Below are 14,717 nucleotides of genomic sequence, written 5' to 3'. Positions count from 1 at the left end.
CTGTCTGCATCCGGGCCTCTTCAGGGTCAGGAACTTCCTTCAGGACCTTCGAAAGAAGGAACTGCAGCTGCATGAAAGTGATGGCGGGATTTGCTTTCCTTTTGCTTTGTGAATAGCTCAACTCGGGCCTGGGGCAGTTGATATTAAAAGAAGAGATGGAGAAGGAGGGCCGGGAGAGGTCATCCCTGTCAGCCGGTCGCTATGACTCTCCCATTAACTCAGGTGAGCAGCACACCCACATAGCACTACATCTACATGGGCCAAGAAGTGAAGACTTTAGAAAAAATGAAATACCATGCCTATAGGTACAGAGGCCTTTTAAGTTCCAGAGCCAGAATTCAAGCCCAGCTCGGCTGCCTCCAGAACCCAGCAGTTTATGAGGCATCCATGCTGTTGATTGATGGGATGCCCTCTCCCAGACCTCCCAGGAACCCACCTGCAGTGGGCCAGTGAATCTGATAACTTACACGGTTGGCTCCCAGGCCAGTTAATCCTGCCATGACAGCTGGGATGTGGACTTAAGCATCCAAATAGCCCTGGGTTCAAATTATTAGTCTGTTATTTACAAGCTGAGCAACCTTGGGTAAGATACTTAACTTCTCTTAGCCCCAACTTCTCCCGTAAGATGGAAATAATTACAGCATTTTTAGAGCTATATCGAGGATCCAGAGATAAAGCATCCAAGCACACTTCCTTTCCCACCCGACCTCAATCACTGCCCCCATAATCCCTGCCTCACGCACATATGACAGCACTTTGTGAACATTTGAGCCCAATGTTCTGTGCATTTTTCTAAATCTTCTATTCTGAAAGGTAGAAGATGCACTGCTGATTTCATTAAAGAATTAGCCTTCCAGTCTCCTAACAACTGCTCTTTTTTTTTGTCTTTTTTTCTCATTCAGCTTCACATGCTCTGTCATCTAAAACCTCCTCTCTCCCAGGCTATGGAAGAAATGGGCTTCACCGGGTAAGAGTGTCAATTAACTGTTTCTGAGTTTATTCCCCGTTCAGTCCTGGTGGAAGTGCTGACATGTTGTCTGGATATGGCTGACACTATGATCTCAGTGTTGGGATGTAATGAAAACTGCCATCTCCTTGATCTCTTTGTAAATTACTTTGACTTATCAATAAGATTGAGAGAAAGAGAAATTGACTTTAGACAGAACAGCTGTATAAATTTATTGGAAGACTAGATTAATTAATTGTGTGGCAGATATTTCCACAATCAACAAAGGTAATTATTTGAGCTAGTATCTCTACTGTAAAAAGATATAGGAAAGTATTGGAATCACCCTTCCCACAAAGCATAGAACAAATGTAATTGCGTGACTCCATGGAGAAACGTGTTTTTATTTATCCGCAAGAGATACCTGCTTACCAAGGGCCTTCTGAGCAGTGGCACTGGACATACTACAAAAGACAAAGGGATTTCATAGTAATAGAAGAAGAAAAAGGAAAGAAAAATAATAAAGGTCAAGGAATTCAGCTTGGGAAGAATTCTTAGGATTTTGTAAATCCTCTCTTCCTTTTCACCTGACCCCAAACTGATCACTGTGGAGTACATTTTCTAATAATGTGTTTTTCGTCCTTTCAGCCTGTTTCTACAGACTTCGCTCAGTACAGCAGCTATGGAGACGTCAGTGGAGGGGTGCGAGGTGAGGCCCCTGTGGCCGGGCTGCTAATGGGAGGCTAGACCATCACAAGTACCCTGGCTGGGTTCATGCTGTCTTACAGCCTGAAGCAGGGTCACATCTGTCCGCTGTGAGATAATGGCGCACTTATGAAAATCACAAAGGGTCTCTATTGAATTGAGACCATGAAAAGGAAGTTTGTAAGAGTGGATTCATTCTCCTACTATGTGCTGAGCACTCGGTTAGACACCTGGAGGTGTGGTCATAAGCACAACAATGCTTTACCTTCAGAATGCAAATGTCTCTGAGGGACAGGAAGAGAGGGAGAGAGGGCATGAATGATCAAATGAACAAGAGAGAAGCTCCGTGTGGTAAATGCTGTGCCCGGACATGCAGAGAGAAGGCAGAAGTACCTTTAGGGTGCCAGGGAAGAGCTCCACGAGAAAAGGCAGTTTTGGCTGAAACTGGAGCAGGCAGTTTATGGCTTCAAGGGGGCAGAGGGGCAGCAGGTGCAGAGACCAGAGCAGGGACAGAGCACGGGTGACTGGGGAGTGTTTGGGGGGCTGCAGTAGGATGTAGTCTCTCTGATAATGTTTCTGTGCTTTTCTGTTGTCTTTCCCTTCTGATATTTTCTTTTTATTTCCTCTCCAGACTACCAGGTATGGACTACTCTCTTTTTCAAGTGGGCCACACAGCAAAACAGCCATTTCTGATCCAGACATGAGCTGCTTTTCCAGGGAAGGGTTTCTGTTGAGAACATCTTTCTGCAGGCCGATCTGTCTAAGCATTAGACCATGGATGTGAGGGGCCATGCAGAGCGTGCATGCCTAAGCTGGCCCTGCAGCCTGGGGGTCACGGCGTGAACCAGGCCAGGTGTCAGAGGACTCTCTGGCTCTGGCCTTACATAGTCCTCTCTGTGGTGGAAGGGGACTAGCGTCAAAGGTCTGTCCATATATAGCTTTTTTCTTTGACTTATACCTGCTCAGTGCCTTAGGCCCTCCCCTCCTTTGTGCGGTCTCACAAGAAAAGAAACTCTGTCTTAGCCAATAGGAAAGAGCTGCTCTGGTACCGTTCCTTTTTTCCTAGATCCTGAACCTTACAAAATTATCATGGAGAATGAGAAAAGGAAAAAAATGCAAAGTAAACTAAGATTAAAACAAGAAAACAATCAGAGCCTTGGCAATTTCTTGATATACCATATATAGTTGATCCTTGAATAAATAACACAGGGATTAGAGATGCAGACCCCCTGCAGTCATAAATCTAAATAAAACTTTTTTGACTCCCCAAAAAGTTAACTAATAGCCTGCTGTTGATGGGAAGCCTTACCAAAGACATAAACAAGTAACACATATTTTGTATCTGTGTTATATACTGTATTCTTACAACCAAGTCAGCGAGAGAAAAAAAAATGTTTTTTTCAAATTGTCACCAATCTCCAAGAGAATTTCCCACATAGTTACTGAAAAAAATCCATGTCTAAGTGGATCCACACCCAGTTCAAATCTATGTTGTTGTTAAAGGGCCAATTGTCCTTTCATGCGTGAGTCTAAGTTGGGGATTAGTCAATAGTTATGGAGCTGGGGTCTTTCCCCAACTTAACTATAAAAGAGCAGTATTTCCAGTATCCATGCTCTTATTCAGCAAGAATCTTATTTAGAAAAATTTGTGATAGTTAAAATGACCTATCTTTGAAATGGTGGCGAACGTTTGAGACCCAATGAGGAGGTCTGGGAGCCCACAGCTCCACACGCTGGGGTACACCCCTCCTTGAGCCGCCTTCTCTGTTGCAGATGCTCCCAGATGGCCACATGTCCGGAACGAGAATGGACCGGGGAGTATCCATGCCCAACATGTTGGAACCAAAGGCAAGTGCAGCTCCTCTGCTCTCTCCTCTCTTGAGGGCACAGCAAATGGGGCACGACCTGAACCAGAGCTGGGCATCTGCCTTCTCACCATGTCAGGGTTGAGGCCCCTTGGTGCCAGGCTGGTGCATTAGGCAAGCCATGTCGCAGAGCCCCTTGGCAGTCACCTGGCTTTGCCGCATCACATCAGCAGGTGTAAGCCCTCTCTGGGCGTGGTGCTGTGCATGCACCGTGAAGGACCAGCACATCTCTCCTATGACCTTGCTATTAAGTCAGCCCCCTGCGGTGAGCACTGCAAGGCATGCCCAGTGCCCATGGAGCGATTACAGACCACTCCAGAGAGGGTGACCAACGTGTCCCAGTGTACCCAGGACTTCCCCGGTTTCAGCACTGAAAGTCTTGCATCCCCAGGGACCTCCTCAGGCCTGGGAAAACTGGGATGGTGGGTCACCCTAGCTTCAGAACATCACGTTACAGCAAAGGTGTGCAAGGGCTGTGCTCCCTGGTGAGCATAACAGGCTTATTTCAATGTGTCATCCCGTCAGAACACTGCCTCTGGGCCTGCCTGCTTGGTGGATTCGTGAGCCAGTCCCAGAACAAGATTGTTGAAGCATCCCAGTGTCATCCTGCCAGATAAAACATGCACCCATCATTTCAGTGCCTCTCAACTTTCACCTTCAGTTTATATTCTTTCCCTCAACAAAGCCCCCGAAGGCACAGCGCTGTGTGGGTCGTGGTGGGGAGTTGGGATGGTGTAAGAACCTGTTCCTGGCCTCTGGAAACTTGAGTGAAGAGCACCCATAACTCAGCTGCTCTATTAATGATGTCTTAGAAGCTCCACCTGGGGAGTCCTGTGTATTAGCTAAATTTTCCTTGTTAATAAAATGGACAGGGATGTTCTAGAAGAGGTGTTTTTCTTTGCTTCTCAGATATTTCCATATGAAATGCTGATGGTGACCAACAGAGGGCGCAACAAAATCCTGCGTGATGTGGACAGAACCAGGCTGGAGGTAAACAAAAAACTTTTTTAAAATCCGGTGCCGACTGTAGATCCCTGTGCATTTCACCCCAGCTTTCCCCTAAGTGTTTCAGTGAAGGCAAAAATAAAAATGATCAACCTCAAAGTGGAGGTAGAACTAAGATAACTTTGGAGGAAAAATCCGAATTTACTCCAAGTGTGTGGTAAAATCCTGAAGACACAGCCTGATCTTAGCCCTTTGGAAACTTGGGGCTGCCGGAATTACGGCTGGTGATGCAGAAAGGAGTCTCCTTCCCCCTTCGGATGGCCCCACATCGTCATCTTCCCCGAGCCTGGGCTGAGTTCGCTGAGGCGGCTGGAGGGGAAGCGTTCAGTAGACGTCTGTACCGACAGGTGTCTCTTGCCGTCTCCACACTCCTTGCTAAAGAGTCAGCTGGCTACACATACCCAAGACCTCCTTAGACATGGAAGGCTGACCTTTGTCCTCCATCTCATGGTTTTAATTAAGAAAAATTCTGGCTGCCAGTCATGTAAAAAAAAAACATTACTTTTCCCTGACAAAAGGCAGTTCCTTTGTATGTGCGGTCAGCCTGGCAGAGAATAAAGGCTCCCATATCCTAAGGGAACTTTCCTAGGAGGAATGACAGATGGAAGGTTTTCCTCAGTCGTCCAGGCAGCCACCTGGACTCCTACCACTGAACCAGGAGGAAGCCCCAGGACCACCCTGGAAGTCTCTCTCTCTCTCACTCTCTCTCTCTCTCTCTCTCTCTCTGGCCTTCTCATTGCTATGGTCCATTTTCCCTACATCTTCTCCACATCCCGAGGACCTGAAGTGGACTCGCCTCCAGCATAATGAATCACCTCCCTATGTCCCATCGCCGTTCAGTGTTAGAATAATCATTAATACTCTGCCAGCTCTTTTGTCCGGGGGTGGGGTGGGGCACCCCCCTGGCATGACTAGTTAAGGAACTACTGGGTCCAGTGCCTGCTCACAAGCCCCTTCCATCATGCTGCCTTGCTCTTCAGAATGAGTACTGGTCAACTGGAAAGCCTCGCTCAAGGCCATGCACACGGCCAGCCAGACTGACCACTGTTCTTTTCTCCCATCACAGCGCCACTTAGCTCCGGAAGTGTTTCGGGATATCTTTGGAATGTCCATACAGGAGTTTGACAAGTTACCTCTTTGGAGACGCAACGACATGAAGAAAAAAGCAAGACTTTTCTAGGTCCCACGTGTAGACGGCAAATAGAAAAAGGGCTGACGATGGCAGTGACACATAGGATGCTGTATTAAGGCTCAACTTGAGTGGAGAATTTGCAGGCTACTGTCCCTCAGCAACAAGCAAAAGGGAAAATCTGATTAAAACACCCAAGAGCCAGATATTGAGCTAGCCAATGGCAACACTTGCCAAGAAGCAAAGGGGTAGAAATTTCTATGTTCCCACACTCGACAGTAGTGTTCACATGTGACCTTTTCACGTCACCTTATGTACCCAACAGGAGCTACTTCTCTTGTTTTCCTTTAACTGTTGTCCAACAATAGTGATGACTGTATGGATAAGAGCCAGAAAGTGCCCTTAGGATGCCACATGGAAAAAAGCAGTTGTAATCAATTCCAAAGTATGAATCTATTTATGATGTAGCACTGTGGCTGAGAAGGAAGAGCCTGAGGGACACATCCACGTGGCTGGTGGCAGCCCCTTTGCACACTCCTTTCCTCACTGCCTGATGCAGCCCTGCCTGGGCTCCAGCAGAATGGAAGTCAAGAGTTGGGGAACCCGGCCGCTCTGGTAGAGTGCGCTGAACAGCAGCCAAAGTAATTTAAGGCAAAGAGAGGAAAAGGGAATGAAAGGAAAACATCCCTTAACTCATTTTCTGCTGCAGAGAGTGGGCTTCATCCTTCCTCCCCAGCAAGGACAGGCAGTGTCTCGGGCCCCACTGCTGCAAAGAAGGGGGAGGGAAAAACTTTCTCCTGACCAGCCCAGTTGCTCGCTGTTAGATGGTTTTTGCCCAGGGGCCGTAGCTCTCTTGGCCAAAAAAAGACAAAGTTCTGAGTCCTACCAATGCCAGTTCATCCACCCTGCGTCCCCTGCTGTTCCCCAGCATCTCTGAATCTGAGCAAGCCCATGCTGATTTGGGTTTGTTTTTTTTTAAGGTCTTTTTTAGTAGTAGGCTAAGGAAAGGCATGTTTTTGTCTTTTAAATCTCTGCAACACCAAGGTAGATTGCTTCAGAGTGATTTAAAAGGAAGATGAGCCTTTTCAGCTTGCTTCTTGGCCTAGCTCTGTTGACTTCATGGGTGTGTGTGTGTGTGTGTGAGTGTGTGAGAGAGAGAGAGAGAGAGTGTGTGCGTGTTTTAACTCATCCAGTGTAGTTTTGAGAATCTGCATGTACTCTTAAATTTCATTTATGCTTAAATATATGTCATGATGTGCTGCAGCTTGTAAGGGGCATTTGCACAGGTGTGCATGACTCAAAGGTCTAGAGTGAGGCTAAAGCACATCTTCAGCCTGGCGTCCTTCACGGAAGGTGTTGGCATCAGAAGCCAGCATACATGACCAATGCAGCTCAAGGCAACATCACACTGAAGACCACAGACCTAGTTGGCTGTGTGTGGACACCAGAGCATCTCAGCAGAGTCCTTAACCCCAGCAACACGAGTTTCAAACTGGAGTCTAGGATTTCACCAAAACTTGCACGTCAGACCACGCCATGATCCCTGAGAGCTCTGGTCAGGCCTCAAACAGGATGTGAGTCAGATGAGGGGGAGTATCTCCTTCTCCACACAGAGGAGGACGTCACATTTATTCTCATGCTTTGGGTTCTGCTTAGGAATTTAAACCCCGTTTCAAAGGCAAAGGAGAAAACATTTGAATTCACCTGCATAGGCCACTAGTAAGAAAAGTGCAGAAATTCTTCCTGCTGGTACCAAGTATTAGAAGTAGTAGAGCTGACACCAATGGTGAAAAGCAAATAGAGTTCTGACTCCGTGCTGCAGACCTGTCACTCACGACACTCCATCAACTGGGTCTGCAGCGCTTACCGTGATTGTCTCCTGTAATCCTCCTGTGCTCTTTCCCAGGAATCTAAATTTGCCTGTCCTTCCAATGCTAGGCATGGAGTGTTTGAGGCCTGTTCTCACAAGAGTGTGTGTATGTGTGTGTGTGTGTGTGTTGGACACACTGACACATTTTGCAGATGATTCTGATGGAGGCAGACCTGAGGAGACCAGCCCCTCCTTCGATGGAAGTCAGGCTGCATACCAGTGGCCTCCTGCTTCATTCGCAGTTTCCACTGCCCCATCTTGTCTCTGGCCTCTCCTGCCTTGGTGGCCTCCACACCGTGCCTGCATGTAGTCCTTGCTCTGCTCTGGTGAGGTGTGACGGGTGGGGACCACGGTGTGCCTCCAGGTTTTCCCTCCTGCAGTCAATACCAAGGACCGCCTGATGGGTCCCCACGCCAGTGGGACTGGTTTTTTTGTTATGGGGATAATAAAGGTTTTCATCAGTTAATGAGTTATGACCTGCACACATGCAGATCAAATGTCAGTGTAATAAAAGCTGCAGTGATAGTTAAAGAACTAAGCCCAAAATCTATGCCCACTAATGAAAGTCTACCTTTTTTGTATCTTTTAATTCAGTTCTGCCTTCAATTTAGAAGGGATGAAAGTTTCTTTCCATATCAGGTGTATTAGCTAGTTTAAACTACGCCAAGAAAAGGTCAGTAGCCTCCTATCTGCAAGCAGAGCAGCTCTGTGCTCTGGGGAGGGGGCACTGGAAGCCATAATGCAGGGTGGGCTGCCCAGCGGAAGGCTCCAGCTGGAGGGATAGGTCGTGGAGCAGCCTCTCCCTACTGCCCAGTCTAATGTATGGGCCACAACACCCTATCCATTTTGTTGAACTGGGCTCAGCATGCTTGTCCTCAAAATGTCCAGACCATTGCATAGGAGATCAGTGTTCTCTGCTTGCACCGGCCCCTGCACTACACATAAAAATTGCAGTTGTTAATGCCGTCAAATTAATGGGAATTGTTCACTCCGGGAAAGGAGTTAATATATGGCAAGCTTCCCTGGTACACACACAAAGGGCTACACTACTTTTGAGCCTTGAGCTTGCTTGTGATTCTTTAATCACACACTGATTGCATGAAATCAATATGAAAGAGTGCTTCCATTAAAGTTCCTTCCAGAGAAGCCAGGATACCATTTAGTCTTCCTCTGTGATTTAGGATGAGCCGTAAAGAGCATTTGGAAACTTCTACAGCTCACTATGCATCTGCATGTTTGTGTGGGTCAGTTAGGAAATGTTCTCAAAGTGACTTCTTCAGCGACTAAAGATAAACTGCCTATTCTCTGAAACCTCAAACAGAAAAGCCAGAGTTAGCTTTTCTCTCAGTCTGGTTATGTCAATCAACTCTGCTCGGAGAAGTCTTGCTGGAATGTTTATAAAACTTACGCCTAATTTCTTTACACTTCAAAGCAGACACCTTTTTCTAAAGAATTGCTTCTCAGATGATTATGTAAAATATATACGCTTTTGCAGGTTTAAAAAATTGAAACTAACCACTTTTGACTAGGTAGGTCTTCCTAGAAACTCTTTAAAGCAAACCTGGTGTTGGCGTCCTGCGTGTCAAAGGGGCGGGCAGCCCCTGCAGGCTGTGTGAGCCCTCTTTCTGTCATGAAAAATAGTGGAGGGAAAATAAACTGTCTTCCACCCTTCTGCATCCTCTGAAGCAAGCTCAGTTTTTACAAATCACTTCTGTATTTCTGGTCACTGGTTAATTTACTTCCTAAACCAGCCTTGATTTTATTTCATTTTTAGAACTCTCTTCTTTTGACAAACCAAGTGTTTGTCGCTATGCCCTAAGATTCATTCATTAGCACTCCTTTCTGAAGAATGTTCTACTCAGAAAAAGAGATTACTTCAGGTTTGAGATTTGCAGGGACACCACCTTATGGTAAAGACGGACATTAAGGGGACTACCTAACTTGTAATGAAAGAAAGAGAAACTTTCACTTTATCATTTTTAAAAAAATCACTCTCTTTCCATGTGCTGCCCAGGAAGCAGTGGGGGAGATGATGACTGGCATGCTTTGCATATGGATTTTTGTGTTTTTATTTGGAAAAGGATAATTTAGGGCAAACTCAAAAAGAAAGGGAGGAGGTCAGTTTACGCCGAAAGAAAGAAACTTTCTAAACAACATACGTGTTCACAGCAAAATTAAACAAATCCAACATTTCCGAAGCTTAGTGTAATCGAGTGGCAGTTGTGATTAAATAAAATTCTTCCCCAGAGCGTCTGTCTCTCCCAGGAATGAAGATCCCGTGGGTCACTTTCTGAGCCCATTCACCGAAGGTTGATGAAGACAACGTGTATACACTGTCATTCAGAAAGGTGGTAACCACTTAACGATTGTACGTGCATCTCTCTCTTCAGTCTGGAGGAGAAAATGACTGTCCATAAAATTGATATTCTTCTGGGGTTTTATGTACAGGCCTGTTGGGTAATAAATGTGTGTGGTTGAGTTGCTGACAGTCCTACATTGAAATTCTTGCCTTTCATTTTAAGTTGGGTTTCGTGGAATTTTTTTTAAGTGTCAGAAGGCATACAGTCTTCCTACCTTCCCATCCCTTCCAGAAATATGAAAGCAAATGTTTGGAAGAACTGCTGTTTCAAAGATGTGTCGTGTCCCTTGTGAAAGTGAGTGGGTGTCGGTCTGCGCCCAAGTCCCGCGTGCTGGTGTGCAGAGCGGAGGCGCCCGGCTGGTCCCCGTTGCTGTGCGTGCCTCCCGACCTGCTCCGCGCTCCTGTTGACAGCAGACTTGCCACTCCCCTGCCGCTGTAATCCGCGTCCTGTTGTACTCACAACTCGGTGAATAAAGTGTGTGCTTTATTCCTAAACGCCTCCACGCCATGCTTCCTTTCTTGTTCCCCTGCTCGCTTTGAAGGTCTTCCCGGTTTGAAAAAGTGTGAGCCCAACGTCCAATAACCATGGCAAACTCTGAAGCAAACCAAAGCTTCAGCGATGCGTTTTTATCACAGGCGAAGAGGGAAGTGCAACAGATAGCAATGGTATATTCCAGGACTATTTGTCCAATAATTCAGACCATATTAACCAAGTTGATTAAAGAAAAACATTTTGTAATAAAGCTGTTGCACTGTACCAGTCTAGCTGGTGTTTGATTTTGCTGGGGACACTGAGAAGTGACAGTCTCATCATTTAGGTAAGACTGGGGATTTGAGGAGGCCAAGAGCTCTGAACCACCAAGTGTGTTGGCCATTTTACTAAGAAACTACAGTGCAATGGGAGGAAAAACATCTTTCACACTTTGACCTCCCGTGCATTATCAAATTGCAAGTGAAAGAAATCTTCCAGATTTTGATTTACTTCTTATCTTCACAGCCAAGATTTGGGGCCTGCTAGAAAATACAAGGAGGTACTGACACTCCAGATGGCCTCCTCTAGCCGTGCCGTTCTCTGTGTGTATCAAGCCTGTTGTAGTCAGTTTGGGCCGCTGTAAAACAAGTCCACAGACTTGAGTGGCTTGAACAGCAAACATTTATTTCTTACAGTTCTCAAGGCTGGAAGGCCCAAGATCAAGATGCGGGCCGTTCTGGTGTGTGGTAAGGGCCTGCTCGGGTGTGCAGGCAGCCGTCCTCTCCTGTGTCCTCACATGGCAGAAGGAGAGGCAGGAAGTTCTCTCAAGTGTCTTACTAGGGTACTAAGCCCATCCACCCTCCATGACCCTGGCAACCTAATCATCTCCCGAGGGCCCTGCCCCTTAGTGCCATCCCTCTGGGTGTTAGGATTTCAACATACACATTGGCAGGGGGGCACAAACTACAGTCCATAGCACCTGTCCAGGGGCCTGTCACACTAGCATTCACGTGGACCCTCACCTCAAAGCTGGGGACAGGTTACTCTTGAGACAGCTGGCACGTGTAGTTCACCTGTAGAAAACAGGCAGGAGGCCCCAGCTGGAGGTCTGTGTTCTGTCACTTCTGCCTTTTCCCGCGCCAGCATCGCCATGTTGGTCCATAGTTAACCACAGCTAGTGTTTGTGCTCAGTCCTTACCTTGAACTCTGTGGCTTTTGCCACTGTTGACCATTTCACTGAAAGCTGACTCTGCCTCCTTCAGTGGGCAGCCCTCACACACACGCGGCAGAGCTCACAAGCCTCTGTTGGGAGTCCAACCCTGCCTGACCCTCAAGGCCTCGCCCGCCCTGTAGCTTCCCCTCCCACAACGCCCCACCTTTGAATCTTCAATTCAACCCTTCCAAAACACTGCAAATTCACTGAACTGAACATGCCGTGCCCTCTTCCCACTGCAGCTTTGCCAATGGCGTTTCTTTCTGTACAATGTCCAACTTTTCCAAGAGGTGGAGCACCATGAGGATCTGGCCCCAGGGACAGGAGGTAATGGCAACTTTATTTGAAACCAGTTGCCTGAAGCTCTTTGGAGTTACCCTGTGAATTCCCCACGGGTTCCATTTGCCCTAAATCAAAGACGAGTCTGAGTTCACACCCTCTCTAAGAGCTGCCTTGATGGGCCCAGCCCAGCCTGCCCCAGTAAATTCTGCGCAGGCCTGTGGTTGGACATCACGTTTGGCGCTTCTCAAGTGCTGCGAGTACTGCCAGCTCTGTGTGTGTTTCTGCTCCTCAGCTGAAATGTAGTGAGATGCTCCCTACATGGAAATCCAGGCTTTGTGAACCGTGTCCCTCATGACAGCCCTACCAGATGGATAATTGCTGCTCCACTGTACAGGTGAGAAGACCACAACCCAGAGGCTAATTATACATGATCACTCAGCCAGGGAGCATCAGAGCTGGGATTGCCCAGTTCTGTCCCGCTTCAAATCCCATTTGTTTTCCTCCACATCCCACTGCCTGTGGCCTTCTGAAGGCAAGGACTGTATCTCCCCCACTCTAAATCCCCCAGGGCGCCCTGCCCAGAGTGGGTTCTCAGTGTGGAACTGGCCAGTTCCCTTCACGTGGCCATGAGCCCTGTTACTATCACCTTGGTACCAGTTGTGAACAATGGTTAGGGGGTACTTACTAGCTGTGTGTCGTAGGTCAGTTATTTAGCCTCTGTAGGCCTCAGTTTGTTCATCTGCAAAACAGATAAAATATTACAGGAGATGGTCGCTAAATAATAAATCATGCTAAGCACCACACAGGACCCAGCACATAATTCCTGATGAGGAATTAACCACTTAGACTTGAAGAACCCTGTAAACTCTGAGCCTCAGCTTCCTCATCAGTGAGTTAAATACCTGGTCTGACTATCTTACGGGGCTGTGAGGCCAGACGAGGTAAGGGTGGGAGCTCATGAAAGGAAAGGAGCGACACACAGCAGCAATTCACCGGAGAATTCCGCTTTATTAGGGAAAGGTGCTGGGTTATATAGGAAGGGGCACGGGGTGATTGTGGTGTCACTTCTACGGGGCTGGTGGCTATTGGCTAGGTGCTGGGATTAGGGGGGCGAGGGGTGACGGGTTCAGGTGGCACCGGCGGGAACCGAGGACCCGGAAGAGAAGCAGGAAGTTCGCCATCTTATGGGTGGGGGCCCTTCATTCCCCCCTTTCTCCTCTATGGGGTTGTGGACGTTGCTTTCTCTCTGACTGCTTCCTGCTGAACGGGGGCGGAGAAGGGAGTGAGGGCTTGAGGATTGGGGGGAAAGGGTTGATAGGACTCCCCACAGTAAGGATGAGTAGATGTGGACTTCTTCAGGTTGGAAATCAATGAAGGTTCCCTGTAACCATAGGTCAAGGACTTGTTGATTCTAATGGTGCCAAGAGGATACGGGTGCCAGAAGCCAGGCGTCTGCGGCCATTGTTTCCAGAAACAGTTTCCAGTGGAGAGAGGGGTCCATCTCAGTGTGTGGTGAGGAGGTCACGTGAGGGTGAGGGATCTTCTGTGGCTAAAAGCTGGTAGTTCCTGAGTAAAAGCTGGTTGAAAGTTTGATTAGAGATTTTACCGACTTGGGATTTGACAAACTTTACTATACAAGGCAAGAAGAGACAGGCGAGGAGAATGATTATTATAGGGCCTGCAATGGGCTAAAGCCAGGTAAGGAAGGGGTTTGCTAGTATTGAAGAGAATGGGTTGGAGGAGTAATACTGTGTGTGGGTACAGGGAGTTACCCATGTAGTGAATGGCGCAAGACCAGTAGGGACATCCCCCGTAGGTGTCTGGCCATCGCCTGCAACAGGCTTGTCTTTGGTCATAGAGGAAGCAGAGGTAGGGAGAATAAAGGTAGCTGCTAGTGAGCACTTCGGTGGAGGGAGGAAAGTGGAGGTATAAAGGCTCGGAGCAGCCTTTCAGAGGGCAGTCTGATGTGGCAATGAGGGCAGTAATTTTTGTTTGATGCTGTGTGTAAGTCTGTCTGACTTTGAATCACCATACAAAGGAGGCTGGGGTGGCGGGGAAGACAGTAGGAATGAGGAGAAAAAGCGAGAGAGAGCGAGGGAGCAGTAAAGGAGGAAAAAGTCATGATTCGGGTATGGATGGCAAAGGGGGTGAACGGGATTTTGGAGGAAAGAGGACAGTAAGGTCAGGAGTCTGGAGGGAGGGAGAGTCTGTAAACTTTTGTAGGTTAAGAGATCCTTTAGGTGATGTGGGGACAGAATGGTAAGGGGCGCCCCGAATGTCAGTTTATGAGCTTCCTTCTGCAAGAGCTGTCCAGCGGCTAATGCCCGTAGGCAGGGGGCCCATCCCCGAACTGTGGGGTCTAATTGCTTGGAAAGATAAGCTACTGGGGCAAAGGATGGGCCATAATGTTGGCCTAGGACTCCTAGAGCTTGACTGGACCTCTCATGAATGTATAATGAGAAGGGCTTCGACAAGTCAGGAAGATGGAGAGCTGGGGCTTCCACAAGGGCTTGACGGAGCTTAATGAAGGAGTGTCGGGGGGAGGAGGATAATGGTTCTTCAGGGGGGCCCTTGCTGAGGTCGTATAGGGGTCTTGCCAACAGGGAGAAGTTAGGGATCCACGCTCTAAAATACCCAGCCAGGCCTAGAAAGGAAAGGATTTCTGTCTTGGTTTTGGGAACGGGCAGGTCAGAGAGCAGCCTTTTTCTGTCTAAGGTAATGGACTTTCTTTGTTGAGATAGAAGGAATCCGAGGTAAGTGACAGAAGGGGAAGAGATTTGAGCTTTGACAGGGGATACCCGGTAACCTCTGGAAGCTAGAAGGTTAAGTAGGGAGGCAGTGTCATGTTGAGACTGTTCCCACGAGGGACTG

At 47.7% G+C, this 14,717-nt stretch overlaps 1 protein-coding gene across 13 annotated transcripts in view; it reads left to right on the top strand.

Annotated features, from left to right (window-relative positions):
• Nucleotides 1-10,378, top strand: part of ABLIM1 (actin binding LIM protein 1) — a 283,881-nt gene extending 273,503 nt beyond the window's left edge. For 11 of the 13 annotated variants that reach the window (XM_057506367.1, XM_057506371.1, XM_057506363.1 and 8 more), the window contains 4 exons: nucleotides 117-222; nucleotides 903-967; nucleotides 1,595-1,655; nucleotides 2,283-3,496. In XM_057506367.1, coding sequence (XP_057362350.1) covers nucleotides 117-222; nucleotides 903-967; nucleotides 1,595-1,655; nucleotides 2,283-2,344 — 294 coding nt within the window. In that variant the 3' untranslated portion in view covers nucleotides 2,345-3,496. Of the gene's footprint in view, nucleotides 1-116; nucleotides 223-902; nucleotides 968-1,594; nucleotides 1,656-2,282; nucleotides 3,500-4,425; nucleotides 4,507-5,587 lie in introns of those variants that run through there. The other 2 variants (XM_057506374.1, XM_057506372.1) reach the window with 2 other exon arrangements.
• The last annotated feature ends 4,339 nt before the right edge of the window (nucleotides 10,379-14,717 follow it).

Source organism: Manis pentadactyla, chromosome 8 (genome assembly GCF_030020395.1).
Source record: "Manis pentadactyla isolate mManPen7 chromosome 8, mManPen7.hap1, whole genome shotgun sequence".
Lineage (NCBI taxonomy): Eukaryota > Metazoa > Chordata > Mammalia > Pholidota > Manidae > Manis > Manis pentadactyla.
This window is presented reverse-complemented; position numbering and strand designations above follow the sequence as displayed.